Genomic DNA, 24,977 nt, shown 5'->3' with positions numbered 1-24,977 from the left:
TGAAGAAGGAACAGCTCGGTTTCATGCCTGAACGTTCCATGAAACCGTGAGTTCCTGAGAGCCGCCTTCGATAGCATATCGCACCGATATACTAATGAATAAACACCAAAGGCTGGGCCTCTCAGAGTCAATCCTAGCTTGGCTGAACTCCTACCTTCGTAACCGAACGTATCGTGTGAAATTTCGGAATCAAACCCCACGCTCTTTCATAAGCACCTCAGGAGTTCCTCATGTCAAACTGTTTATGCCCGTAAAATCGACCAAAGATTGTGCTAAACTACTGCAAGCTGTCTCGGTGTTCAACAACTGTTGCGTCCTCAACTGTTTGTCGCTATGTACCGAAAAGTGTTTCGTTTTGTCATTTACGCGTGCGAAATCAATGATTAATTATGATTATTATATAAACGGCGTATGCGTTTCAAGAACTGCACAAATGCGCGACCTAGGTGTTTTACTTGACCAAAAATTGTCCCTCGGACTTCATCACGACAACGTTATCAACCGCGCCAATAGAACCTAGGATTAATATTCAAACTGACTCGTGACTTTGACGACTCCCGGTGTTTAACAGCTCTGTATTGCTCGCTGGTTAACGGATTTGAGGCTGTCCAAAGAAAGTTCACACGTTTCGCGATTCGTAAGCTAGGATGGGCCGATAGTTTCTCCAACCCTTCATACACTAGGCGTTGTCAACTGTTAGGCCTCGAGTCTCTTGAACATCGACGATATTTCCATCAAGCCACATTCATAGCAGGATCTCTTCTAGGAACTATCGACGATCCCTATTTATTAGGAGAACTTAGATTTAATGTACTCAGACATCCGCCAGACATCACCTAATGTTACTTGTTACACGCTCACGCACGGAATATGGATATAATGCTCCCCTAAAATCCATGATACGCCGATTCAACACGCATTTGCACATGTTTGACTTTAATATGCCTCTTTCCACGTTTAAAAATCTGTTACACATCCGTCTAACTACGAACTAATTATCTGTACATTGCATATGTTTTAACTTATAAGTCTTGTAAATCTGTAATCTTCCTGCTACGTTGAGCTGTAAACGGCGGACGATCAATACACAATAATAAAAACACTTAAGTCTAAAAGTGCCGTGGTTAAGCCTGCGTTAAGCCTATAGCAAAACCTCTGTTGTAGTTGCTGTACATCAACGATTATGCGCTTATTCCTAACAATTTGGTGCGAAACGAAAATCCGTAAAATGCGGTTTGCATAACAGATTTCCTAACATAACAGCAACAATTTCCCACTCAAATATTCAAAACTATTTGATGCGTTCTTTACCGATCTATTTTGTTAGAAATCCTCACCGCTTTAAAGGCATTAAATAGCGAACGTCAGCTACTACAGTACGTCGTGGAAGTGAAAGACACCGTTAAAGCTTCCCCGAATGCACAAAAACTACCATTCACTATGGGGAAAGTTTGCTCCGAAACTCCGAATGACAAAGTTGCCTACTCGGTGCACACGTACACCGTTTTACCAGAGATGGCTACACATGCTGGTGCATTGGCGAGAGTATTCAAGGCTGTTACCATCAAACTTTGACAGCTCTATTTTGGCCCCCTCGACCATTCACCGAGCCAGCCAGTTAATCAGGATTTACAACGGCCATTTTACATAGACGAACGGGTCCTCGGCCCATCAAACTCAAACAAAAAACAACATTCCTAGTCAAAAGCTTACGCTTACCTTCCGTTGGTCCGATGCACGTTGTGTTGGTGAGGGAACAGTTGACGGTCAGGCCCGCTGTATCGTTGCCGAACGTTCCGTTGGCGTTGTAGAAGATGGCCCCTATATCCTCGGCTAGCAGTTCGAAAATACTACCCCGCGACCCGGTACCATCGCCGATGGGTGACTCGAGCGAATCGTTGTACGGTGCCGGATCATCGGCGTAGTACTGGTCGGTATCGTTGGTAGCCGCACTGGCGGTCGCGTTGGAAAGCATGGTAGCAGCCACGGATGGGACACGCACGGTTGGTGACGGTGTATCCGGTACTACCCGCACATCCAGAACGGTGTCATTGTAAACGCTCTCTTCGCCAAACAGCCGGAAGTAGTCGGGCGAATCCCAACCACCGCCCCAGCTGAGGGACGTTTCGTTCTCAACCGTTGGCACCATGGCGTCTGTAATTACTAGCTGACTCGGTCACTCGCTCTCCTTTCCGCACTGGAGCAGTCAATCGATGGACGCCTGGGCTGTTGTCTAGAGATACGACAATAGTTATGGCTCTGGTGTCTGCTGAAGCTGCTTCTACTGCTGAGACACTGATTTCAGAGCCGTAATTCCATTTGACCACCCCATGGGAACATCTCTCCTTCGATGGAGTGTGGTGGTACGGTTCAACAGCTTCCCTTATTAATCCATTGCAATAGATGGTGTGATCTACGGGGGGTTTTTTGTCTGCCTTATGCGCAATAGAAACCAAACAGTATGGAACAAGCTGACTCGTTCCTGAATGAGTTGTTCCCGGTTGCAATATGGCTGTCAAAGTATAGTTGCGCTTTTTTGACGTAACAGCTTCCGGTTCGTGTTAGACGAGACTCTTCAAACAAACCCGTGTATGCAGCGTCATACTAGACGACGATTTATTTGCCGCAGTTCTTCACTACAGGTGTCTACCATGCCTTCCTACTCACCGAAACCGCACACCGTTCCTCATCGTTGCAGCGTCGCAAACAAACAACATGTAATGCGTTCAATTTTCTACTTTAGCCTCCATTTTGCGCTCATCAAATATGGTCTTCATGGGTGTTTTTGGTGAATGCGCGAGCCCGCACTAAATATGGATCGAAAAGGTAAACACCACCACCGGAATAACTCACTAGCACGACTCCCTGCACATAAATTTTCTACATGCTTCTCTTTAAACACATACACAAATTCACAGACACATGCTCACAGGACACGATCTGGTGCAACAGGTGCTTTAATGCTTTGTTTCTGTCACCACAAACCGCACTTGTATGCATAATCGCACTACTTTTGCTCATCTTTTGCCTCTTGAAACACTTTTAAATTCATCCTTCAAACTGCAATAAAACACATGCATTCATTACAAAACTATTAACACAATATAAAGACAGCTTTTCCTACCAAACGACACACACACAAATTGCTTTTTTTTTCCTCCATCAGAATGCCATAAGACAGCCATCACAAAAACTGAAGCCAAAAATAAAACAAAAGCACCAACAAAAACCCAGTAAAACCATAATTAACTGCTAATTATGGCGCGCATTTTTTATCCATTCTTCATCCACCATCAACGGTATGTTTCGACTACGGTGGCCAACAAACTGACAGATAGAACGTTGCATTTTTACATCCCTTCGTCGGTGGCTGTCATGGTAAAAATGCTGCCGAATTAATGCACGTCTGCGTGATGTTTAATTACTATTGGCACATTTTCGCACGCACGTCCCGGAACGGGTGACGAGTGTAATAATTGGGAAATTTAATCTGATTTAACACTTCTCACATTTCTCACATCCACAAAGTTGGTAGCTCCGTTAACCGAGATGCTCTTTTGCAGCTGCACTCGTATATAGTTTCGCTTATCCGGCACAGTGTATTATATTTTAATAAATCGCGTCGAAAAATGTAAAGAACGGTTTCTCTTTTTTATTTTGCGCAGCTTAATAAGCTTTCCCTTTAGTAGCTACTGCAAGGTGGACGACGATGGTTCGGACGATGATATAAATCCTGGCTGATTCCTGACCACAATCCTGTTGCTCATTGATCTTTTTTTCCGTGGTATGCTTTAATAAGCGGTATCTGAAATTGCAAAAAAACGTATGCATTAATCAGCTGACAAGAAAAACCGTAGTTTAAGTTGATTTCCATGTCAAATTAAGCCGAAGAAAATAGAGATTTAAAATATTCACAAAATTTGATCATCTGTACACTGTTCTGTATTATGCATTTTTCTTTTCCAGAACAGAAATGATTACTTTTACTTTACTGATTAGTTGCGGTATCTTCCGGAAAGGGGCCAAAACTTTGAGCGATTGTAATAAAACAGTGTAAGCATCCCGCATGAACTGTAATGGACAAAGTTTTACTCGCTGTTGAACAGGCTACAGATTCGTAATGGATTGTAAGAAATGTTTAAAGAAACGAAAAGCAAACGATGATGAAAGTATCAGCTCCATCAGCGGCAACCGCCACGCTCGTTGATGAAAGACTCGTAATTTAACTCACCCACAACTTTGGACATTAAATTATGATTCCGAATTAAATATGTCATGCCGCCTCCCTTGACGGTGGCGTTCTTCCGCTACGGAAAAATGGCATTAGTCAGTGAAACGAGCCACACAAGTTTCACTATCCACCTAAAGCATACCTGGCATAACCTAAAACCTACGGCAACAGTCATTACAACTGTCGACAAAGTTCTTTATTTCCCGGTTCACAGTCGTTGAGGTTGGAGCATTGCAGACTGAGCTAAATCGTAGGAGAAACCGTGTGGAAAAACTTTAACCCACGCACGCAGGAATGCTGTAGCTGGTTATGTTGCTCATTAATACTCTAAACTAGCACGATCGAACAACTCTGGTTGATTAATACGTATCGCGACTGGAGTATGTAGCTTCGTATTTTCCTTCTACTCGGCTTAACGACCCGCTAGTTCATGCCGGCCATCTAAATGACATACTACACATATTTGTCCGTCCTTACATGCAACTGAAGGTTAAGAATAAAACTAAGAAAAAATAACTTAGCCCAAGAAATGGTTAAAGGAATTTTTCTGTTGAACAAATTTATGTGCCGCCCTTGTGAGAAAATAAAAAAAAGTGTTCCAGGAAGGTTTGTACTATGCTTCAATTTATTGACGATTTTGTTTTCTTTCTTAATGTATGTAGTGATTTACAGTTATTATTACCGAACTGTTGATAAACGCTTGTTTTTTTTTCATTTAATAAGAAGTCGTAGAACCTAACATCAAAAATATGATAATGGTAGTAAAACTTAAGCTTCAGACATTTCAAATGACGTTTAATTGTTATTCGACATTTTTGTAGATTATGGTAGATAAGTTAAGATTATGGTAGATAAGTGCCAATATAATATTGTCATATGGTTTATTAAACACCAGTTTACAAAAAAAAAGTGGGTTTACATGTAGGGACGACGTACAGATTTTACAAAGAGCATTTAAGGACATTTTCATCAATCACATCAATTGTTTCCAAAAATGACTTTCCTGGATGACTTTGCAAATTGAATCTAAGTTTAAATAAAGGAAAAAAGTAAATAAACAGATTATACTGAAACATCTTCACATTAATTATTCGCTACGGGAATGATTAAGTCAAGAAAATGGTTGACCTCTTGAGGTTGCAGAACCATATTTATTGGACAGGTTTTTAAAAATGATGTACGTTCCACAAGTACAAGCAAAGTCAAAGCTTTTCGAAGACAAACTTTAAAACACACAACAGCATCAATGATTGTCTCCATCTTATTCGCCAAACCGTATTAAGCTAATTTCAAATGTCATTCAGCTCGACTTTTCAATCTTAAATATACAACAATTCGAAGTTCGGAAGGTAATAGTCTCATCGACAAAGCCAAATCAGGAGTAGTCAAACACTCCCAAACATATCCTATTTTGGAAAAACTCTCTTCATAAATTTATTCTTTTGAATTATTCACATTCTCTTGCAAAGCGCCCTTGCTATATTTCTTCGCATCGAACCGTAAAGCACACGATATAACTTTATGTTGGTATTCCCTTATGTTGTGGAAAGTTTGTGTGGAAGCGCTATAGTCGAAGAACAACCGACAAGTTCTGTACCCGATGGAAGCTGTAGCTTGTCTAACTTTTTCTCTAAAGCCCTCAACACGATTCTGACCCAACTTCGGTGCGTTAGTCTCGAAGCGAAAGTTAAACCGAAACCCGTGCCACCCGTGCTACTCTACACTAAAGCTAGTGTACCGGCTTACGTTTATGGTAAGCCTTTTTTCCTCATTCTGTTTGAATTATGGTTTAAAGTTTTTCCTTCCTCTGTGCACTGCTTGAGGCCGACCCGGGTGGCGTTTCTCCCAAAGAAACGCGGCAATTAACATGCAAGCGCTGCGCAAAACTGACCGGGCCAAGAACTTCTTTGTCGACTGGGAACTACTGCTACATCCCCGGTCGTCCCCTTTTTTTCAAACCCTGATAAATGTGTACACGTGATAGCCTTTAGTGCTTGAGCGACACAATGTGGTGGGTAAGGAAAAGATGTTCCGTTTTTCCTGAGTAAAAGGTGATCTACAGGTTGCTTGGTCTAGCTGGCACGGTATACCAACGGCATCGCCGCGGGCTGACAGGATACGCTTTTCACCGTCCCTTAATAAAGCTTCCTTCCAAGCAAAGAAAACGCAGCAACGTGTTGCCTTATCCGGTTATTCTTTATGTTGCTATAGTTTTTAAACGGCAAACTGCGCGATGCATAACGTTCCATCGCAATGCAGCCCCATCCATTTGATGGCAGAAGGCACGATATCCACTTCTTTTGCCCCCACCATCCCCATTGCTCATCGCCGAGCGGTTCAATCTATTCAACCAGTGAAAACGATGTGCGCTCTAATGCACAACCCTTGAAGAATATCCCGCTACGTAATGCAGGTTGGAGCACTTTTCTACTACCCACGAGCAAGGTGATCCAAGAAGGGAAAATGCAACGTGACACGCCATCGTCGTTGGCTGGATTGTAGGTTATGTTGGTAAGTTTGTGCCCACCGGTTCAACCCTCCCGAAGGCAATGCAGACAATCCTTCCCTTCTCTAGTGCATGATGCCGGTTCGAGACGGAGCAAAACCAAGGAACCTCCCAAGTACGCGGCTGGCAACATTATCCCGGTTGAGATCCGAGCAGAATAATGCTGACATGTGAAGAAAGCATAACTACACCGCCATTTTCCCCACCGTGCCATCACGCATCATCAACAAAACCAAAGGACCGCTCCAACCAACTACACTCTACCGCGAACAGCACTTTGCAGTAAATCCTACGCCATTGGCATTATGGCACTCGCTTTGTGGCCATACCTTCCTAAGAATCAATCGTTGCTCTCTGATTCGTACCCTTCAGTGACGACGTTAATTGAAATATCGTTTTACCACCTGCAAGAGTGGAGCAATTCTCATCACCCTTGTTATCGCTACCATGCTGGAGCAGTTAGGTAAGTCATTAACTCAACTCCACGCACTCGGCTACCGAGCGGTCGGTTTTGGCAAGGAGCATTAAATTTTTATGACACGTGCTAATTTTCTCACCAAACCAAGAGCCCAATTTCGTTACATAATCTACTTCGCCAAACGATGCCTAGCGATCTTTTCCGTAGTTACATGTGCGCGCACAGTCGGCTAGCTGTTCCAAAAGACGCATTCCGTTCAAAACTGTCAACCGGCAGAAAAGTAGAAAGCTGAAATTCTTTCCCCGGTGAGTGACATTTTCTCAAAAAACCACATTTCCCAATGCCAGAAAATTTACCCGACCCGAGGAAGTAAAGCAATAACGGCAACACAGCGAGGCAGACGGCGCACATTCCATTCTGGCTGTGAGCGGTTTACATACCGAACCTTGTCAAGCATACGCCCCAGTATCAAAGCGCGCTGTGTCCTTCGGCAAACGAACCCAATCTACCATGCCACGAAATACACGCACTTCGACTATCAAATGATGGCGGGTTTGGGAAAGCTGTGCACAGCATTCCTATCGGAAATCTGTCTCTCCCTCACGAAAACTCCATGCATTGCATCTTGGCGTGAGCGTTGCGTAATGAAGCGCATCAAATTTGACGCCTGACAGTACCGCTCGGTAGGAAACTTCTTGCTGCAGACAGTGAAAACATCAAATAGTAAAATGTCTGCCATACCGCTTCGTCTTGCTCAAAGTTGTTTTCTTGAGTTCGATGGCTTTTTTTTTTCTTAAGCAAACGATATCAATGTATCGTGACACATAACCATTCAATTATGCTTTGCCCAACGAACGGTGTGCATTGTGATTGAAAGGGCATTAGCACGCATCTTTTATCGTGAAATGACAGGAAGCAGAAATTTGGCACCGAATCGCTATTTTATGAACAAATTCTTAAAAATGATACCTTGCGTATCGTTGTCATATCTGCCTACCAGGAAATTGTATTTAATACTTGATAAGGTGTGAAAATTATGTCTGCTATCATTGTATTAAAATTAATAAAGATATTACAATTTCAATCAAATCAATCACATTTTACACAATTACATTTTTTATACAATTACAATCAAATCAAATTAAAGTAAATCGAAATACGATGTTTCGAACCAAAGATTTGTGTCCTTTAGCAGTGCGGAGTTGAACTCGTTGAAGTATCTTAAAACACCATATGCTGCATATATGATACTTTTCTATAAGCGGCCCGGTGGTGTTTGCGACAGCGGCGCCGGTCTTCAAACGGCAGGACCGGGGTTCAAATCCCATCCGGACCGTCCCGCAGTAGTGAGGTCTGACTAACCAACTACGTGGTGTCGGCAGTCTTGAAAGCCATTTCGATGACCGGCATGACTTTAGAGGTCATTAAGCCAAGAAGAAGAAGAAGATATGTTACTTTTCTATAAAGACCTTGAAGTCCAAAGTAAAGTAAATGACAATTAGAGGTATCGTCTTAAAAATATGATTGAAGTAAAAATCGCACACATAGAGATTTTGACTAGAAATGACTTAAAATAAATGTCATATGCACATATGCTTGGGTGCTACGCTTAAAAAACGCTGGAAAAACGTCGCGAAAGTTCTAAGGTTATTTTTACGTTCCTCGACTCCTTCAAAAAATCAACCTTTACACATCACAACCCGGCGGTCCAGTAGTATATGCGACAGCAGAGCCGGAACACAGCAGGACCAAGGGCCATCCTGGGGCCCCACATTGTGGAATATTCTCTACCATGGGGTCCTAAGTGCACCACTGCCGCAGGGGGCCGAGGTTATCGGATATGCCGATGACCTGATCTGCTTCTGCTGGTTCCGGGGACAACACCGCAGACAGCTGCGGCTGCAGCAGAGGAAGCCGCACGGGTAATAGGCGACTGGCTGACTGGACACCACCTAGAGTTAACACCGTACAAGACGGAAATGACGCTGATCTCCAGCTTCAAGCGTCATCCACAAGTCTCCATTACCATCGGTGGTGTGGTCGTGAGCTCTTCCCGATCCATTCGATATCTGGGCGTGAGGCTGCACGACCACCTATCCTGGCTGCCACACGTGCAGCATGTAGCGGAGAAGGTCATGCAGGTAGCCGCGGCAGTAACGCGACTAATGCATAACCACCACGGGCCAAGAGCTTGCAAGTCCCGTCTTCTTGCAGAAGAGTGAATGCCGCAGGTTTCTTCGCCGGGCCCAGGGAACGACTGCTCGTCGAGTTGCGAGATATTTCCGTACCACCCGGTACGAGACGGCAGTACTGTTGGCTGGTCTTGTGCCGATCTGCCTGTAAGTGGACGAGAACAGTCGGGTCCACAACAGGCTGCACGCTGCGACTCGGACGGAGACGAGAGGGGAGGCTCGCCTGCTTGAGCGCGAGCGGACGCTGCTAGCGACGATGCCAGTCGCTTCACCAGGTGGGCCCACCGCACTATCCCGGACGTTAGAGCATGGCAGTCCAGGAATCATGGAGACGTGACCATCTCTCACTAGTTGCCAACCGGTCCGATCGAGTTACAACTCGGCGTAGCAGGAATGATCGTCGAAATGCGGCCAGGCGTCTGCAGCGAGCAGAAGCTAGGGAAGCACGACGTGGTGGACGGCCACTATCTCCACCCCCGTCACCGACAACGGCTGCTCGACGCGAAGCAGCTCGGCTGCGGGTTGCTCGATGGAGGGAAAGACAGAGGACAGACATCAATGTCCGAAGTCTTTTTGAAAGGGAAGATGTCTACGTCGAGCGAAGAGGAGTCCAGCGACGGAGATGGCCTCTCCAGACGGGGCTTATTCCGCTGGCTTGCCGAGCTGCCAGCTCCAGAAAAACCTTCCCCAGAAAAAGAGCCCTTGCAGGCACTGACGTTGGTTGCAAGGCGAGGAATCGTAAAATCTGTAAGATGAATAAATTCCGTTTTGAAAAGGCAGGACAGAGGTTCAAATCTTTTGAGGGCCCGTACCGTATGAAGACTGATTATACAACTACGTGGTATCAACAAGTCGAATAATCCATTCGATAGTTGGCATGACACACACACAGCACACATAAAAGAGCCGACATTTTCAAAATGTACGCATTTTAAACAGTATAAAAATAATTCGGATTAATCTCAAACAAATCTATGACGTAAACCATTTTTGAAAACCTGCTCTAACACAACAAAACAATCTTATATCTTCTTGGCTTTCATATTACGGTATAAAGTTATGGTTGACAGGATGTGTTCGCTTAAGATGTTCACAGATTTTCTCCTACTTTATGGTCAGCTGTCTTGAGAAGTCTACGTAGGATTCACACCATCGTGATTAATGAGTTCCACTAGCTTCTTTTGCTGCCTGTTTGGACGGCAGTCCAACCATGGCTTCCACGGTCCAGGGCTATGCTCGTAGCATATCGCGCCTATCCAATACTGATGTACGCATCGCTACATTCAATCACGTAAAATTCGGTGCCCTGATTTATGTGTACTTTATCAAATGAAACTTGCGCGCTGCTTTACACGAAGCGATACTTTTCTGCCTCATTTCCTCCTCTCATTTTTCACGGTGAAGGCTATCTGTTCGTTCAATATCGCTCGCCCTGTGCTTTTCATGAAGTTGAAGAGCGTACAGAAAGATGAAGTTTTTAAAAGAAATTTCCAAAGAAACGATAATGCCTTCAACTGTTGGTAACGATGGGTTTCAAGATGTTCAATTCTACCGCAACAACCGGCTTTGACTGTCCTTCACGTTTGACAAATGGCCTATCTTTAGCACGATACATTTTTCCAACAGCTTCACCGCGAAAAGAGTATCGTACTACCTAAACTGTATGGCGAGTTTTCACGCTACGGAAGCGAAAATGCGCTCAAGCAATTAAATAAATTGCGCCAGAAAGCAGCAACAGCGAGGACTTCTAGCCAGCTGATGTCGAGAGCACCATTTTCAAACTCGAGAACGACGGTGGCAATCCCTTTTTCTGAAAAGTTCAAATGGCAAAAGCTTCATAATACCTTCCTGCTTTCCATGTTTGTTATTTTTTTATCTCAAAAACAACCCCCAATTTGCAAGATTCGGGTCGAATTTGGGCTCCATTACATTACACTTTCATAGCAAAGTGATCAATGCATAAGCCGTAAACCATGTTCAAGATATTTAATATCGTAAAGAATTCCTGCACGCCCTTCAAAAACATGACTAAGCATCAGGATACACGTCTGACGGATCGCAGGAATAAAGTTTCATTCATCCTTAAAGTGTCCACTGGAGAATATAGTTTGAAATGCTTGCTTTATTAAAAATCCGTCCCACCCCTCGTTCGTATAGCTTAACTTTTCCATTCTGGAATGCGAAGGAAAATCCTACATTCCCTTGCGTCACTCACATCTCGAACATGTTTCAGGAAAGCGGATCCCGTTTCTCCCTATGACAACGGCTAGAACTAGTTTTACATATGTATGGCCTTCCATCATCAGCCCTTGCTTCCGTGTCTTCTGACAGACGAATGAGCCCTTTTCCTGCTTTACACTTGATGGGAAGGCAAATTTTCCTGACTGTGCCCTTTGCTATCCTTGGCTGTCAAACGACTGAACTTGATGCTTGCAGTTGCATATCGCGCCGCAAATTTCTTTGATTTTTCTTCCTCGAGTTGAGGGCTCACATGGCAGAAGATTTCAATTGCACCTCATGAACACACTGCACCTTAAGGCAAGCATGCTCGAAAGCTACAATTCGATAAGGGACAATTTGAACTTTAAGACTTTCAGAAAGCAAATCAAGTTTCCAAAAAATACCATTTCATATGAACACTTCAAATATAAGTTCTTGATGCATCGAAACATTTCAAATTCCTTCTGCTTTTTGCCTGCTATCTTCTCAACGTTCAACTTTCAACGCCAAGAAAACTTTTTAATTTATTTATAATCTTCAGCGCATAAATGAGCGATTGCTTGCTTGATAGCCGTTTCAGGATGCTTTCCTCCCACGCGATCCACACAAACACATTCAAAGCGATTCCTCAAAATCGGCAGACATGCACAAATAAGCGCAATCTCATGCTGAAGAAGAAACGTGACCCACAATCGTGCTTCGGGAAAAGGTGCCAACAAAACCTGGCAACCAGAAGTTTTCGAAATATCTCCCAACATCGAAAGCATCATTTCATCATTTTGTAAAGATGGTTTCAGGTTGTTTTTTGTATGTATGTATGTGTGTATTTATAGATCGTTTTCTTCATCTATACGGTAGCCAATGATATGTCGCTGGGGCGGAAATAAAACGTGAAGGAAGACCAGACAGCCGTGCAGCAGCAGCAGCATAGAGGAAAATTTGCATTCGCATCATTTCTATCTCACCGTGCAGCCGTGCGTTGCCTTGGTATGCATCCGTGTGCCTCCGCGCAAACACTTACCGGAATGTTGATGTATGAGGTTCATTTTAACTATCTTACCGCGATCATCAGCCGCCCATGTCCCTTAAAGCTGATATCATTTTCCCACTCGAAGTCCTTGTTAGTACACTTCCTAGTTCCTCCAATCTTCGCATCAGCATACAAGGAAGCGTCAGCACGGACGCTTGCTGGCACGGGGCACGGGTAGATGGATGGGTTTTGCATTTGATCATTGCGCGCCTGCTTATCTTGCTGACGGATCATTTTCCTTTCTGCTGAAACCTTGCTCCTGAAACTTTGTGGCTGCATCACTTGAGCTTCCTCCGGGTTCCGGGTTCTGCGTTTTTTGTTTGTTTCTCCACTTTTCAATTCGGTACCTTTGCTTTTGATTTGAGCTGAGCTACCTTTTACATAGTTTTTGCACCTTATCGTTCACTTAACGGAAAAATTTCCCATTACCATCGCATGCGAGGAGTAGTTCCACCATTTCCCATGCATAATAAGGAGCGGGTAAATGGGAAACTGGGAAACCGGGCACTATCTGTACGGTGATGTGACCGAAAGTCATTGCCTTTTATTCTGGTCTTCCCTACAGCCTCCCAACTTATCGCTAATGGTGTTAGGTACCGTGGCAGACTTTCAGTATTTGAGACGTGGTACGTAACACCTTTTATTTTTTGTTTTTCTTCGCTTTAATTCGAAACGCTTAAGATTTCACATATTCTACATTTTTCTTCCTAGAGTTGCCACATACATAAACACGAATTATTTGAGCCTGTTTGCTGTGGTGAACCGGAAAGTGAGCCTTTAAAACTTCCTACGGACGCGTAGATCCATGCCTCTGTTTTGGCTCTGTTTTGCATCGTAATCGACCTCATCATCGGTCTTAACAGCTCCCGAACGGAGCTCCAGCAAGATACGTCCTCCAGGCCCCAACACACATACACATATACTCACGGCTAACCGTACGGTATGTACCTTCCATACTTTTCCTTTGCATTAACACGCCCGTGAAGGTACGCAAACATGCATAAGATATAAGAAAAGGGATTCGTTTTTCCATATTCTTCGTCGATTTTCTTACTTTTTTTCGGTTGCCCTCATGCTTGCTTTGACCTCCACTTTCTCATCATACACTCTTGCACATACTCACCGCATCCTTGTGCAGAAAGCACTTTTCCTTTGAAGGATACGGACACACCCAACACCACGACCTCCTGTCGAACGCCTGCCAGCTTGGTTTGGTCGGTCATGAATATAAAACTATTTTGCCAACCCACTCACAAACGATGAGGGCACCCTCCTCCGGTACACTGTACGGCGACGAGCCTGCCGATGAAATTATGTTTCTTTTCATTTCTAAGCCAATCACTCCCCCATCCGCGCCCGAGCGTCGAGAGGAGACCCTTTTTTAGCTTCAACCGATTGTCCTGAGATCTCGGGCATCCCAGCATCAACGCGTAGGCCGAAGCACATGAGAAAAGTCAGCATTTTTTGCACCTTCCATTTGCGTTTTCGTTCTTCCACGCGTAAGTCCATTTACTTGTCCGTACGACTTACCGCACACCAGCAGCAGCAGCAGCAGCATCACAAAGTGAAAATTCCATAACGAACAGAAAATTCACTCTTCCACTCACTTCCGATATCTGCCTGTCCGCCCACCTACAAAATTCGCCCCCCATCCCTGCACCCTGGACAATCTTTGGGGCTGGGTTTGGAATTTGAAAAGATGCCCCACCCCGTTGTAACCTTCCAACTTCACAGGGTTGTGTCTCGTTCGGGTCCGAGATTCCGACGTATCGACGGTTGAGTGTTTCTTGCGCTTATGTGCGCGCAACGTCTTCTCAGAAGTCAAAAGCTCGTCCCGAGAATAGCTTCATCAGGTCCGGCCTTGTTTCCTTCTTGCCTGTTCGTCCGTGAATTGCACGATGAATTGTTCTTCGTTACGCTCATCCGCCGACGCGGACATCCACTTGACGTCCCAAGGGAGCTATAGTCCGTCCCTTTAATGACGACGCTCTCCAGGGCAAACGAGCTCACATTTTAATGTACTTTTCAAGCTTAAACTAGCGCTCCCTGGCAGTGGCTCGTACCGTTCAAGTGCCGTTTGAAAGTCTTTCAACCAGGTAAATTAGTTATATTGTGTTTGTCTGTTTTCTTTTCCTACTCCCAATATAAACCGTTTTTGAATTGCTTTTAGCGTAAACAATCTTTTCTCGGATCTGACGTGTTTTCATATCATTTTCATGAATTTCAACACGGCAGCTTGATATAATTATGATTTACAGCAAGGCTAATTCCATCTTGAATTAGTAGTAAAATCAATTGTGGCTTTCATAATTGTTTATTAAATCAACAATCTGTTGACAATATGGATGAATCCGATTTCTAAATAAATCTTATGAACAACTTTTTGTATTAAAAAGTTTGCTATAGTTTTGAAAAACACTTTACAACCTTTCTCCAGCTGCTTGATTTCGTAAGCAGATCAACTAGACGAAAAAACTATTTGTAAGATCTCACTATGTCAACAATATAACTCTCACATAACCCTCAGGATTCATCAGAACGTATGTTTCGTTGATAGCTTCTAGTGAAATGATAAATAAGAACACTTACCATCGACAGAATTTCATAATTTCATAATTTGTTTTATTGACCGATGGGCCACTAGGCTCACTCAACAGCGTAAAAGTATGTTGAGAATAACAAATAAAATTAAAGTTCTGACAGCGACGCACGCAGGACATTTATATTGTTCTCAATAAGTAAGTTGGACATGCCAGGTTCAAACACATCACAAACATCATTTTAATAACGGCACATACGGAAGAATGGATCGGAAGATCCGAAAGCTATGCGCCGATCATCCACAGAGAACAAGGACCGTGCTTGTAAAACACGGACAGGCGCGTAGATATTGACAGCCGAGAGTAGCACAGGACATTCAACATGGCCATTCAGCAGCCCCACCACGAACTTTCCTTCAGGGTCTGGAGCCCAAGCAGCAGGCACCTGGTCCGGTAATTAAGGCGATTGTCCCAAGAACGCAAAGCAAAGCGAGAAAACTTTCGCTGAATGGACTCAAGCCGTGCGAGATGCTGAGAGGCATTAGGTCAAAAAACGACGTTTGCGTACTCAAACACCAAACGAATAAGGGAACAATATTACGTCTTCTAGCTCTAGTAGCTTCATAATACGCAAGGGTTCAGACGGATTCTGAGTAGTTGTCTTTGACTTCTAAATTACAGACATTTAGATTAAACTCGTCAACAACTGACGTAAACCTTCTCACCGGTGCGGCATGGTGGTATAGTCGTTAGCAGCGCCAGTCTTCAAACGGCAAAACCGGGGTTCAGATCCCATCCGGACCTTCCCCGCGTAGTGAGGACTGACTAACCAACTACGTGGTGTCGGCAGTCTCGAAAGCCATTTCGATGGCTCGCGTGACCTTAGAGGTCGTTAAGCCAAGAAGAAGAATCTTCTGATGTTAATAGCCAGTTCTTTTCACGACAGATTTGTTTTCCAATATCACTATCTCATGTCACTATGTGTCACAATATCACTATGTCCCAACGCTTAAGTTGAGAACTTTCTTAGTTTGACCTGTTTTAAACAAACGCCTCAACACTTCAGAACAAGTTATTGCCTACTTCTTATTGCTAGGCGCGTTTGCCATCGAATCACTTACTAGGCTTATTGCCACCACGAAGTTGTATAGTCAGTCCTCACTACGGGAGAATGATCAAGATGAGATTAGAGTCTTGGCCCTGCCCTGTGAAGACCGGTACCAATTTAACAGATCTATTTAAGATTCCATCCGAATTATTTTCATTTGATGACCAAGACTAGTTTTGCATATCTACAGTATATTAAAGTTATTTCTAATCTTAAAAATGTTATGACTTCTTTCAACTTATTTGACGAAAAAAGAAAAATCTCAACATTTCGAAACAATAAAAAATATGCCAATTCTGCATCTCCAGTAACATCGATGGATTCAAATGCCTAATGAGGTTACTATTTTTGATTCAGATACTCCTGCCAAAGGCAGTGTACTGAACCTTCAATAGCAGTATGATTTTTGCTTTGTCGAAAGCTTTTACTTGCTAATTATTACCGTCCGCTCGCTATCCAACCGAGTAACGTCTAAAAGAAAAAATAAACAGACAAACAAAAGGATTGCAAGCAGCACCGAAGCGACTAAAGGAATCATCATACCTTACTGTCCCTTTTTCATCCGTCAACCACTTTTCAACGCCACATCGAACACGGCAAGCGAAGTGAAAAATGTCTATTTATAATTAATTACGGCTCCTCCGCACAGGCTACACACTTGCCATGGCGCAGTCAGCCAGTGGGCAGCTGGTACGGTTCAAATTATGCGCACAAAATCTGTGAAACCAGCCACTTTCCGCCACAAAATTATTCCCTTCCTTCCTATTGCAATGGGGTGGATCGTTTCACCTAGCGCCGAACCTTGGGAATATATTTTCGTTTATTTCCATTCGTGTCGGTTTTGCTTCTATCTTTTACATTTGAACCAGGAGGGCGAATCGAAAGCAGGCGCGGCCCAAAAAGGCCCAACAAACGGTACGGTGCGTGCCCGAAGTTACCACAAACGTCCAGACAGGGCACAGGAAGAAGGGCAAACCTGTAGCAATTCGAATAGAAATTGAAGTAAAATAAGTTGCCTGTTGCCTGCTGGAGAGTTCGAGCTTTACCTTTTCTTTCTCATTAAACCGCTTGTTTGTCCTCTTTGCTCATTCTTATTTCTAATTCCCATTCGTACAAACGGGCAACTTAAATTTCGTTTCGGTTCGTGTAACCGTCCGTCCTTGTGCTGCACAGTTTGTTGGTCCCATGCTGTCAAAGGACAGAGCGCTCGCTTTCGTTATTTCATTTTTCTGATACGCTTTTATTTTCCACACCCCATCAGGTGAGACGCACGGGACCTGGAGCGTTGACAAATATAATCAATACCCCATACCACAAGAACACTCCAGAGGTTCCTCGGCAAACATCTAGTCGTAAAAATGGAGGTTTTTTTTGTCAGGATCATGATGAGATTTTTCTAACCTTTTTTTGTTTTCTAATGGTTTTGTGGGATTTCTTTCATTTTTCCCACACCATCTTTAACACTTTCTTTTTATTTTTCAGTTGTGATACACTTGCTAAAGTTCAACATCCATTGCACCCTCTATCAGTTTGATCGTAATGGAGTACAGTTTTTCTTTACGTTGCAAAAAAAAAAGCCAACTACCCCAGTTTGAAAAAGTTTCCCCAATTGGTCAGCACAGCAAGACGAGCAGTCTGTAAAACATTGTAAAAACACTCAAACGCTCTCATTTGGATGGTCATGTTTCCATACCGATACATAAAGCTCCTGCAAATGAACTGAAACGTGAACGAAAAAAAGTAACAATGTTCCGGTCCTCTACGGCCACCATTAACAACACGTTTATTTTGTGGGCAAGTCGCCCTTTTTTCTTGCTCACAGCTTTTGGGATCGCAGCCAACCTGTTACACAACGAAAAAAGCTGGAACCGAAGCAAAAAAGGTTGAAATGAAATACAACTAAATACGACACGTGGAGTCTTACCGGGCCAACAGCGTCAAGTCAAGATTCCGATTTTAACGAGATTCTAGCTTAAAGTCTATGCCGGTGCCAGCACACCAGGCGCCGCCCTATCACACAGTTGTGGATTCAATGCTGCGCGATTTTTTTCTTGCTTTTGCTGCTACTGTATGAGCTCCCGGGATTGCGGATGCACGTCGGAAGAAATCAGCGCTTCGAAGCCCGCGTGTCTGATGAAGGTCTCAAGCGGGCTGTAATTAAATCCATTATGACAAGCGAAAATACATGGCACCGGAGCGCAACGTGAAACCTTTTACCGCGTGGCGTAACGAACGGTTGCGGTTCTGGGTCCGTTCTCCGCTATCTCTTCATGGTAAGGAGATTCCCATTCCTTCCCATTCCTTCCTATTCGTCTCTTTTTTATTTTTTAGGCAAAGATTTTGTACATCTGCTAATGGCAAAACCAGTTGAAATGAACGTAAAAAGAACATGGAGCAACCTCTTATTGAGTGTGCAAATAGCAGACGTAAACGTAACGCCCCAAAATGAAAAACCCTCATCTAACGCAGAAACAAAATGGATAGCAAATTAAGGACCGGTCTGCGGATTTCAAGATTGCCTCGCACAAGTGTGGTGACTTTTGCATTAAGTAAATTGGGTTTGAGAAGAGAGAATAATAAAAAAAAAACCTCCGGGACTGCATACTAAATAGAGCTCGCAGGTAAAAACAATTATCACCGTACAAATTAAGCCGAGAGCGGAGAGAAAATTGAGCAGAGTCCTGGCTGATAGTTTCCACTGTACCATTTGTGCCTTTTTGATGTGATGAATATTCATCGTCCATTAGGCAATCCCCATAAAGGGTAATTTAAAAGAGCATAGGATTTGCGATCTCATCACAATTTTCAGATTTATGACTAACTCAGACTGCGACTCAAAGATTCGTGCTATTAAAAATGCATATAAAATTCGCTCCAATTGGAAGATCGCAATCGCAATGATCGTAAAAGCATTTTTCTTTCCAACCACCCATGTGATTTTATGCTACTCCCGAAGAACAGGGGTTTCCAGATGATTTTTCTAAAATATTTTTCGGCCATACGATTTACAATCTGTTCTTTCTTTCTAATGGTTACCTCGAACCAAGACGATACAACACATCAATTAGTAGCGCAGATTAAAGATGCATTCTATAGCTTTTAATGTTGGCATGTTTTGCAGGTGAGACTGCTTGCTGAAACGTCAAAACTGATCAATTTAACCGTTTTCTCTTGTTTTTACAAGTACAAGTTAAGGCAACAATCTTGGCACAACGAACAATCGACAATAAAAACACAATATAATTTTTATTTTTTTCACCATTTGGCAAACAGCCGGTAATTTAAAAATAAATAAATAAAACAAATGATTTTGGCTTTTGTTCTGTCAATTGTATTTGGTTTGAACAACTTAACTTTGACAATTATATCGCTTGAGGTAGCAAAACGATTTTACGCTTTTTTTCAAGCAGTTCCGCTTGGAAAACATGTATGTGTGAAATGCATTAATGATACGAGGCACGTATTTAAAAAAAATATGTTTCCCTACAAGTTTACCATGCTGTCAAATTTATGTTTTTTCTAACTTGCTTTACTGAGTCTGACCGTCAATCAAGCATTTATCAGGCTTTGAGCCTCTGCACCGACTTTGTAAAAATAAATCAATTGACCATTATGCAAGTATTGTTACTCTTGTTGCTGAACCACTCGAAAACCCCTGTAAATATGATTACAAACGGCAGTTTGTGGTTGAATAATTTATTGCTACTGTTTTTTTTCTTCGTTGTCCTAAATCTAATCTCATTGGAGCAACCGGCATCCCTAAACCTTTTGAGCACTTCTATGGAAACAGTTTCTGCATCTGTGATCTGTTCCACAAGCAGACGTTTGGGATTTGATCGGTTTCTCAGTTCGGAAAGTCATGCCTTTGCTGCTTTTTGTATGTTGCAAGTTCACCACTCAAAGCAGAAACACCACCACCGGCAATACCGTCAAATAGGGGCACGCAGCCTAACTGAAGGCTGCAGCTGAGGTAGCACAGAATGCCTTACGACGCAATCGTATGTTTGTCATTCATGCTGCTAAATTTCCAATAAACTTTTCCATACCCGAGCGAGTCCACCGGCATTTGTTCCGGTTCTACATGGTTTATTCTACGGATTGTATGTTTGGTGCCTTTATGGTGTACCGTAAAGCCATAAACGAACGAACACGATATTTATACCCGTGCAACTCATACAGACATGACCTTTTTCACTTAAACATGACGCAGCAAAAGTCAGCCACCCCGTTCAGCAGTAACGAAGATTGACTTTTATCCCTGACGCTCCGCTCTGGGGTTAAACCGAAGAAATAAAACCATTCAACAGCAACCGAGCCTCGGTATATGTGTATGTTTGTGTGTTATGCAATTGTTTCATCTTTTCGTTGTTTTGTCTTCCCACCCAACAGTCACGACAGCCGAATTTATGCGATTCCGCAATTCCGTAGCTTCCAATATTTTCGCGAGAAAACCTGGAATCTTGGCAGCCAGCACTGTGGGAGCACGGGGGCACGATTTTTACCGCAGGTACTATCAGAATTCGGTCTGCATGCCAACATTCTTGCGGGATCCCGTCCAGCAAATCTAATGCGCCCAAAGAATCCACAATGCCAGCTTAAAAATTCATCCCACATTCTCCGTGCAGCAAAGACAGCGCCAGCGCCACAGTTATTCACATTCCGGAATGCTTACCGGCACGGTCAAACGGCCAAACCAAAACCACCAAACAATGGCGAAGACGCTGGGACAAAACGAAATCTGTCAAAAGCTCCACAGGCACCCCCAAGGGCTCGATTGTTTTCCCGGGCCACACCGTTTCCTCGTTTCCTATGCGTTTATGTTTTCACTACGAAGGAGATGGAGTACCTTCATCCTGATTCAATTCCACGATCGAAACGATGTCTTCCCGAATGTGGCTTCACTCCCGCCGTTTTGAACAGTACCAAGGAACGCATGACGATAACTGCTCCAGTACTACCGACAGCTCCCACAAGGACCCGCTTACTGGGTTCAGAATATTACATTTTCCCTGCCGTGTATGTGTCTCAAAGCGTGACCAAAAAATCGCTCGTTCTATACAAACTGACAGAGAAAAATTTAATTAAACCATAACAACGAACGATTTATTGTTTCTTTTTGCGAAACGAATGCAAACCCGACGCCCTAATGCCGTATGTTATCTTTCCATTGCTTCCGGAACCTTCGGAGGCAACGCACATGAGTATGCGTACGCGTGTGGAATGTGCTTCAACTTTAAAAATGGCTGCCCATTCAAATTCCTCCATAAATTTCACAAAACTCACCCGAAAGAAAAGAATACACATGGAACGAAATTCTTGTGCATCATAAAGAAACGATATTTATACGGTGATGTACACACACAGCCACACGCACAAGATGAAGCGATTTACTTAAACGATTTATGGACAGCAAATTCGTACTTTTAAATTCGCGAAATTTATTTAAAGCCAGGTAGTCATGCTTTATTCAGTATGCATAATCCAGACTGCAACATGCGGTTGCATTTTTTGTGGCTATAATTCTCCGATTTACCCTCAAAATTGACGACTGTTCAAGTTATGGCAGGTGTCAAAGATGGACGCACTTTCGGTGAATGGTTCTGACAGCAAGGATCCTGCCAAGGTTTGCGGGATGCGAACATTGTGTTTCCTAACCACCCTTCAACTGACAAACAATGCCATCCCCCCACACAACCACGGATGGGCAGTTCGTGGAAGCAATCGTGATTGAGAAATCGATTTCCACGCCATGTTGACTCACGTTCCGAATGTTGACGGGCTGTTACGGGTGATGTTTGCGGCAACACACATACAAAAACAAAAATCACTCTCCATCCGTATGCTACCTGTTTGTTTGGGTTGATCGACACGCACTCCCGTATGGATTGGAATGGAACAGAACAGTGCCAGCGGACCTGTGTACCCGCACACAAACGTGACCCACGGTCGGGCGTATGAGAAACCCTTTAATCTCGGTGCCCCAACCTGCTGAACCCTTCATTAATAACGAAATTTCATGCCGATGTCAAGTGAAAACAAATACACAGGCTGGGCCGCAAACTCGTTTCCCGAACTCCGTGTCACAATGCCACGGGTGTGGTGTTCGCATGAGTTCGCTTGAATTCGAGGGTGAATGGGCTAGATCATACTCAAGGACCACTTCTACGTGACCACTTGCCGAATTACGTACGAAGCGCACGGTGGGGTGAGGTCGGTTGAGGCTCAATCATCCTTTTGCAGTGTGTTGAGCAAAAATTCGTACCATACGTTGCGGTCGAGACATACATAATCGGGTTACGTCTTATTCTGAAGAAGGTGTTTCATCTCAATGCTGATTATTGATTAAAGCCCGTTGCTGGTTATTATATTCGAAAAAATATGGAAGTGAATTATGAATAAATTTTGGTGAAGGATGAAAATACTTTCTTCATGACTCCTGACGGATTGGATATTCCATTTGTTCATATAAAATCATCATCTCTATTAATAAAAAAAGATACGTAAAAATGATAACGATTTGTCAAATGTGACATTTACCTGGTGTTTAATTATTTATGAGGGTGTAGGAACACGCAATCACTCCATGCTGAAGTTATTATCAGTTTTGTCCTAATGTTTGCTCTCACGCATGAGCACAGTATTAACAATCTGACGGCCGCATAAGAATTGAAATTCAAGGGCCAAGAATTATTGAGATGGAGTGCAACAACGTTTTATTGCAACTGAGCTCCCCGGAAACCTTACTATTTGTTAATTCTCGCATTTTGTTAAGGCAAAACAATTGGATGATTAGGACCTTGAACCGATGTAAGACGTATGATTTTTTAAAATAAAGATGTTGGTCATGTTTCAAAACAATTATTGAAACGTCATCGGTCATCATAGCCATTAATCGACTAAAACCCTCGTTAGCTCCTGGTGCAGATGTCATTCTATCATCCATACTGAAACGCTGCGCCACCGCTGTTGCCCTCAAATTAGTCTCAATTTTTTGGGAATCTTTGAGATTGTGTTTACCCGGCCTGTTGGAAAACCTCGTGGCTATTTCCGGTACACAAGAAAGGCAACAAATCAAAGGAGTCTAACTATTGCAGCATCACATCACTCTGCGCCAACGCAAAAATTTTCGAGCTAACAGGTTGGCTGATAAGTCCCCGGTCTGACACATAGAATGCACCGCTAGTATTAAATGCATATTATTTTTATATAGCACCAACCTTCAAATGAAACAATACGGCACTGGACCGTCATAATTAATTATAAATAACCTTCAAATGATTTGTGTCAAAATTTGACGTCTGTATGTCAATTAGTTTGTGAGACAGAGTGTCTTTTGTCAAGCAACTTTTGGTTGCTTGACGAACGAAAAAAGAACGAAGAAGAAAAAAGTGTTGTTCCACCAAGACAACGCACCGTGCCACAAGTCATTGAGAACGATGGCAAAAATTCATGAATTGAGCTTCGAATTGCTTCCCCACCCACCGTATTCTCCAGATCTGGCCCCCAGCGACTTTTTCTTGTTCTCAGACTTCAAAAGGATGCTCGCAGGGAAAAAATTTGGCTGCAATGAAGAGGTGGTCGCCGAAACTGAGGCCTATTTTGAGGCAAAACCGAAGGAGTACTACCAAAATGGTATCAAAAAATTGGAAGGTCGTTATAATCGTTGTATCGGTCTTGAAGGGAACTATGTTGAATAATAAAAACGAATTTTGAAAAAAAAAATTGTTTTTCTTTGTTAGACCGGGGACTTATCAGCCAACCTGTTACTCATGTACGAGCCACTTCTTGCTGCTGCCTCAAACTACCTCAACACCGCTCAGCACGGGTTTGTCCCCAAGCGATCGACTTCCACCAATCTGGTTAAGTTTATCAGCATCTTCCACAAAACCACCAATGCCGGCCTTCAAATCGATGCGATTTAAACGGACATCAAGGCAGCTTTTGACAGTGTTCTGCATTCTTTGCTGTTCTCCAAGCTTCAGGTTCTTGGTCTTCCGAGACAAACGCTGTACTGGATGCGGTCCTACCTCACCAACCGTTTGTATCGTGTGAAGATGGAGGACCAAACCTCTCGAAGCATCAACGGGACTTCAGGAGTACCACAAGGGAGCAACCTTGGTCCGCTTATTTTCGTAATATTCCTGAACGACGTCACACATGTGTTTCCTCCTGACAGCGCGGACAGGACGTGGAAGACGCTAAATTGTACCTACCGATACGCAACCAGGAAGATCAGCGGCATCTCCAGAATGCTCTCAGCGCGTTCCAGTCTTGGTGCTGTACGAATGGCTTGGAGATGCGTCGATAAGTGCGTTGAGGTTACGTTTGCCAGGAAGCGTAATCCCTTAATCTGCACGTATACCATTAACGACACTGCCCTTATCCGTAAAAGCTGCGTCAGAGATCTAAGAGTCCTCCTTGACGATAAGTTGAGCTTCCATGACTAGCTAGAGCATATCGTCGCTAAGGGTAATCAACTAGTTGGCATTCTGAAGAACCTTGGGCGAGATGTTACCGACCCCATTGCCGTTAGGATGCTGTACTGCTTCTTAGTTCGGTTTGTGGTGGAATATTCATCCGTGGTGTGGTGGCCCATATCGGAACGCTCGTTGGCTCGCCTGGAATCCATCCAGCGTAAATTTACACGGTTTGCGCTGCGTGGTTGGAGTGTCCAGGTGGACTACAATGGACGTTGCGCCAAGTAACTTGGCCTCGAGTCGTTGAAGCAGCGG

General features: G+C 43.5%; 2 protein-coding genes across 2 annotated transcripts in view; both read right to left on the bottom strand.

The window, feature by feature from the left end:
* The window catches only part of LOC126559783 (dopamine D2-like receptor), a 117,508-nt gene extending 115,359 nt beyond the window's left edge, over positions 1 to 2,149 (bottom strand). Inside the window, exon 1 of the mRNA XM_050215957.1 lies at positions 1,720 to 2,149. Coding sequence (XP_050071914.1) covers positions 1,720 to 2,149 — 430 coding nt within the window. The remainder of the gene's footprint in view (positions 1 to 1,719) is intronic.
* The window catches only part of LOC126559858 (cytoplasmic phosphatidylinositol transfer protein 1), a 183,280-nt gene that overhangs the window by 10,793 nt on the left and 147,510 nt on the right, over positions 1 to 24,977 (bottom strand). The gene's annotated exons all lie outside the window — the stretch shown is intronic.

The sequence above is a fragment of the Anopheles maculipalpis genome, chromosome 2RL (genome assembly GCF_943734695.1).
Source record: "Anopheles maculipalpis chromosome 2RL, idAnoMacuDA_375_x, whole genome shotgun sequence".
NCBI lineage: Eukaryota > Metazoa > Arthropoda > Insecta > Diptera > Culicidae > Anopheles > Anopheles maculipalpis.
This window is presented reverse-complemented; position numbering and strand designations above follow the sequence as displayed.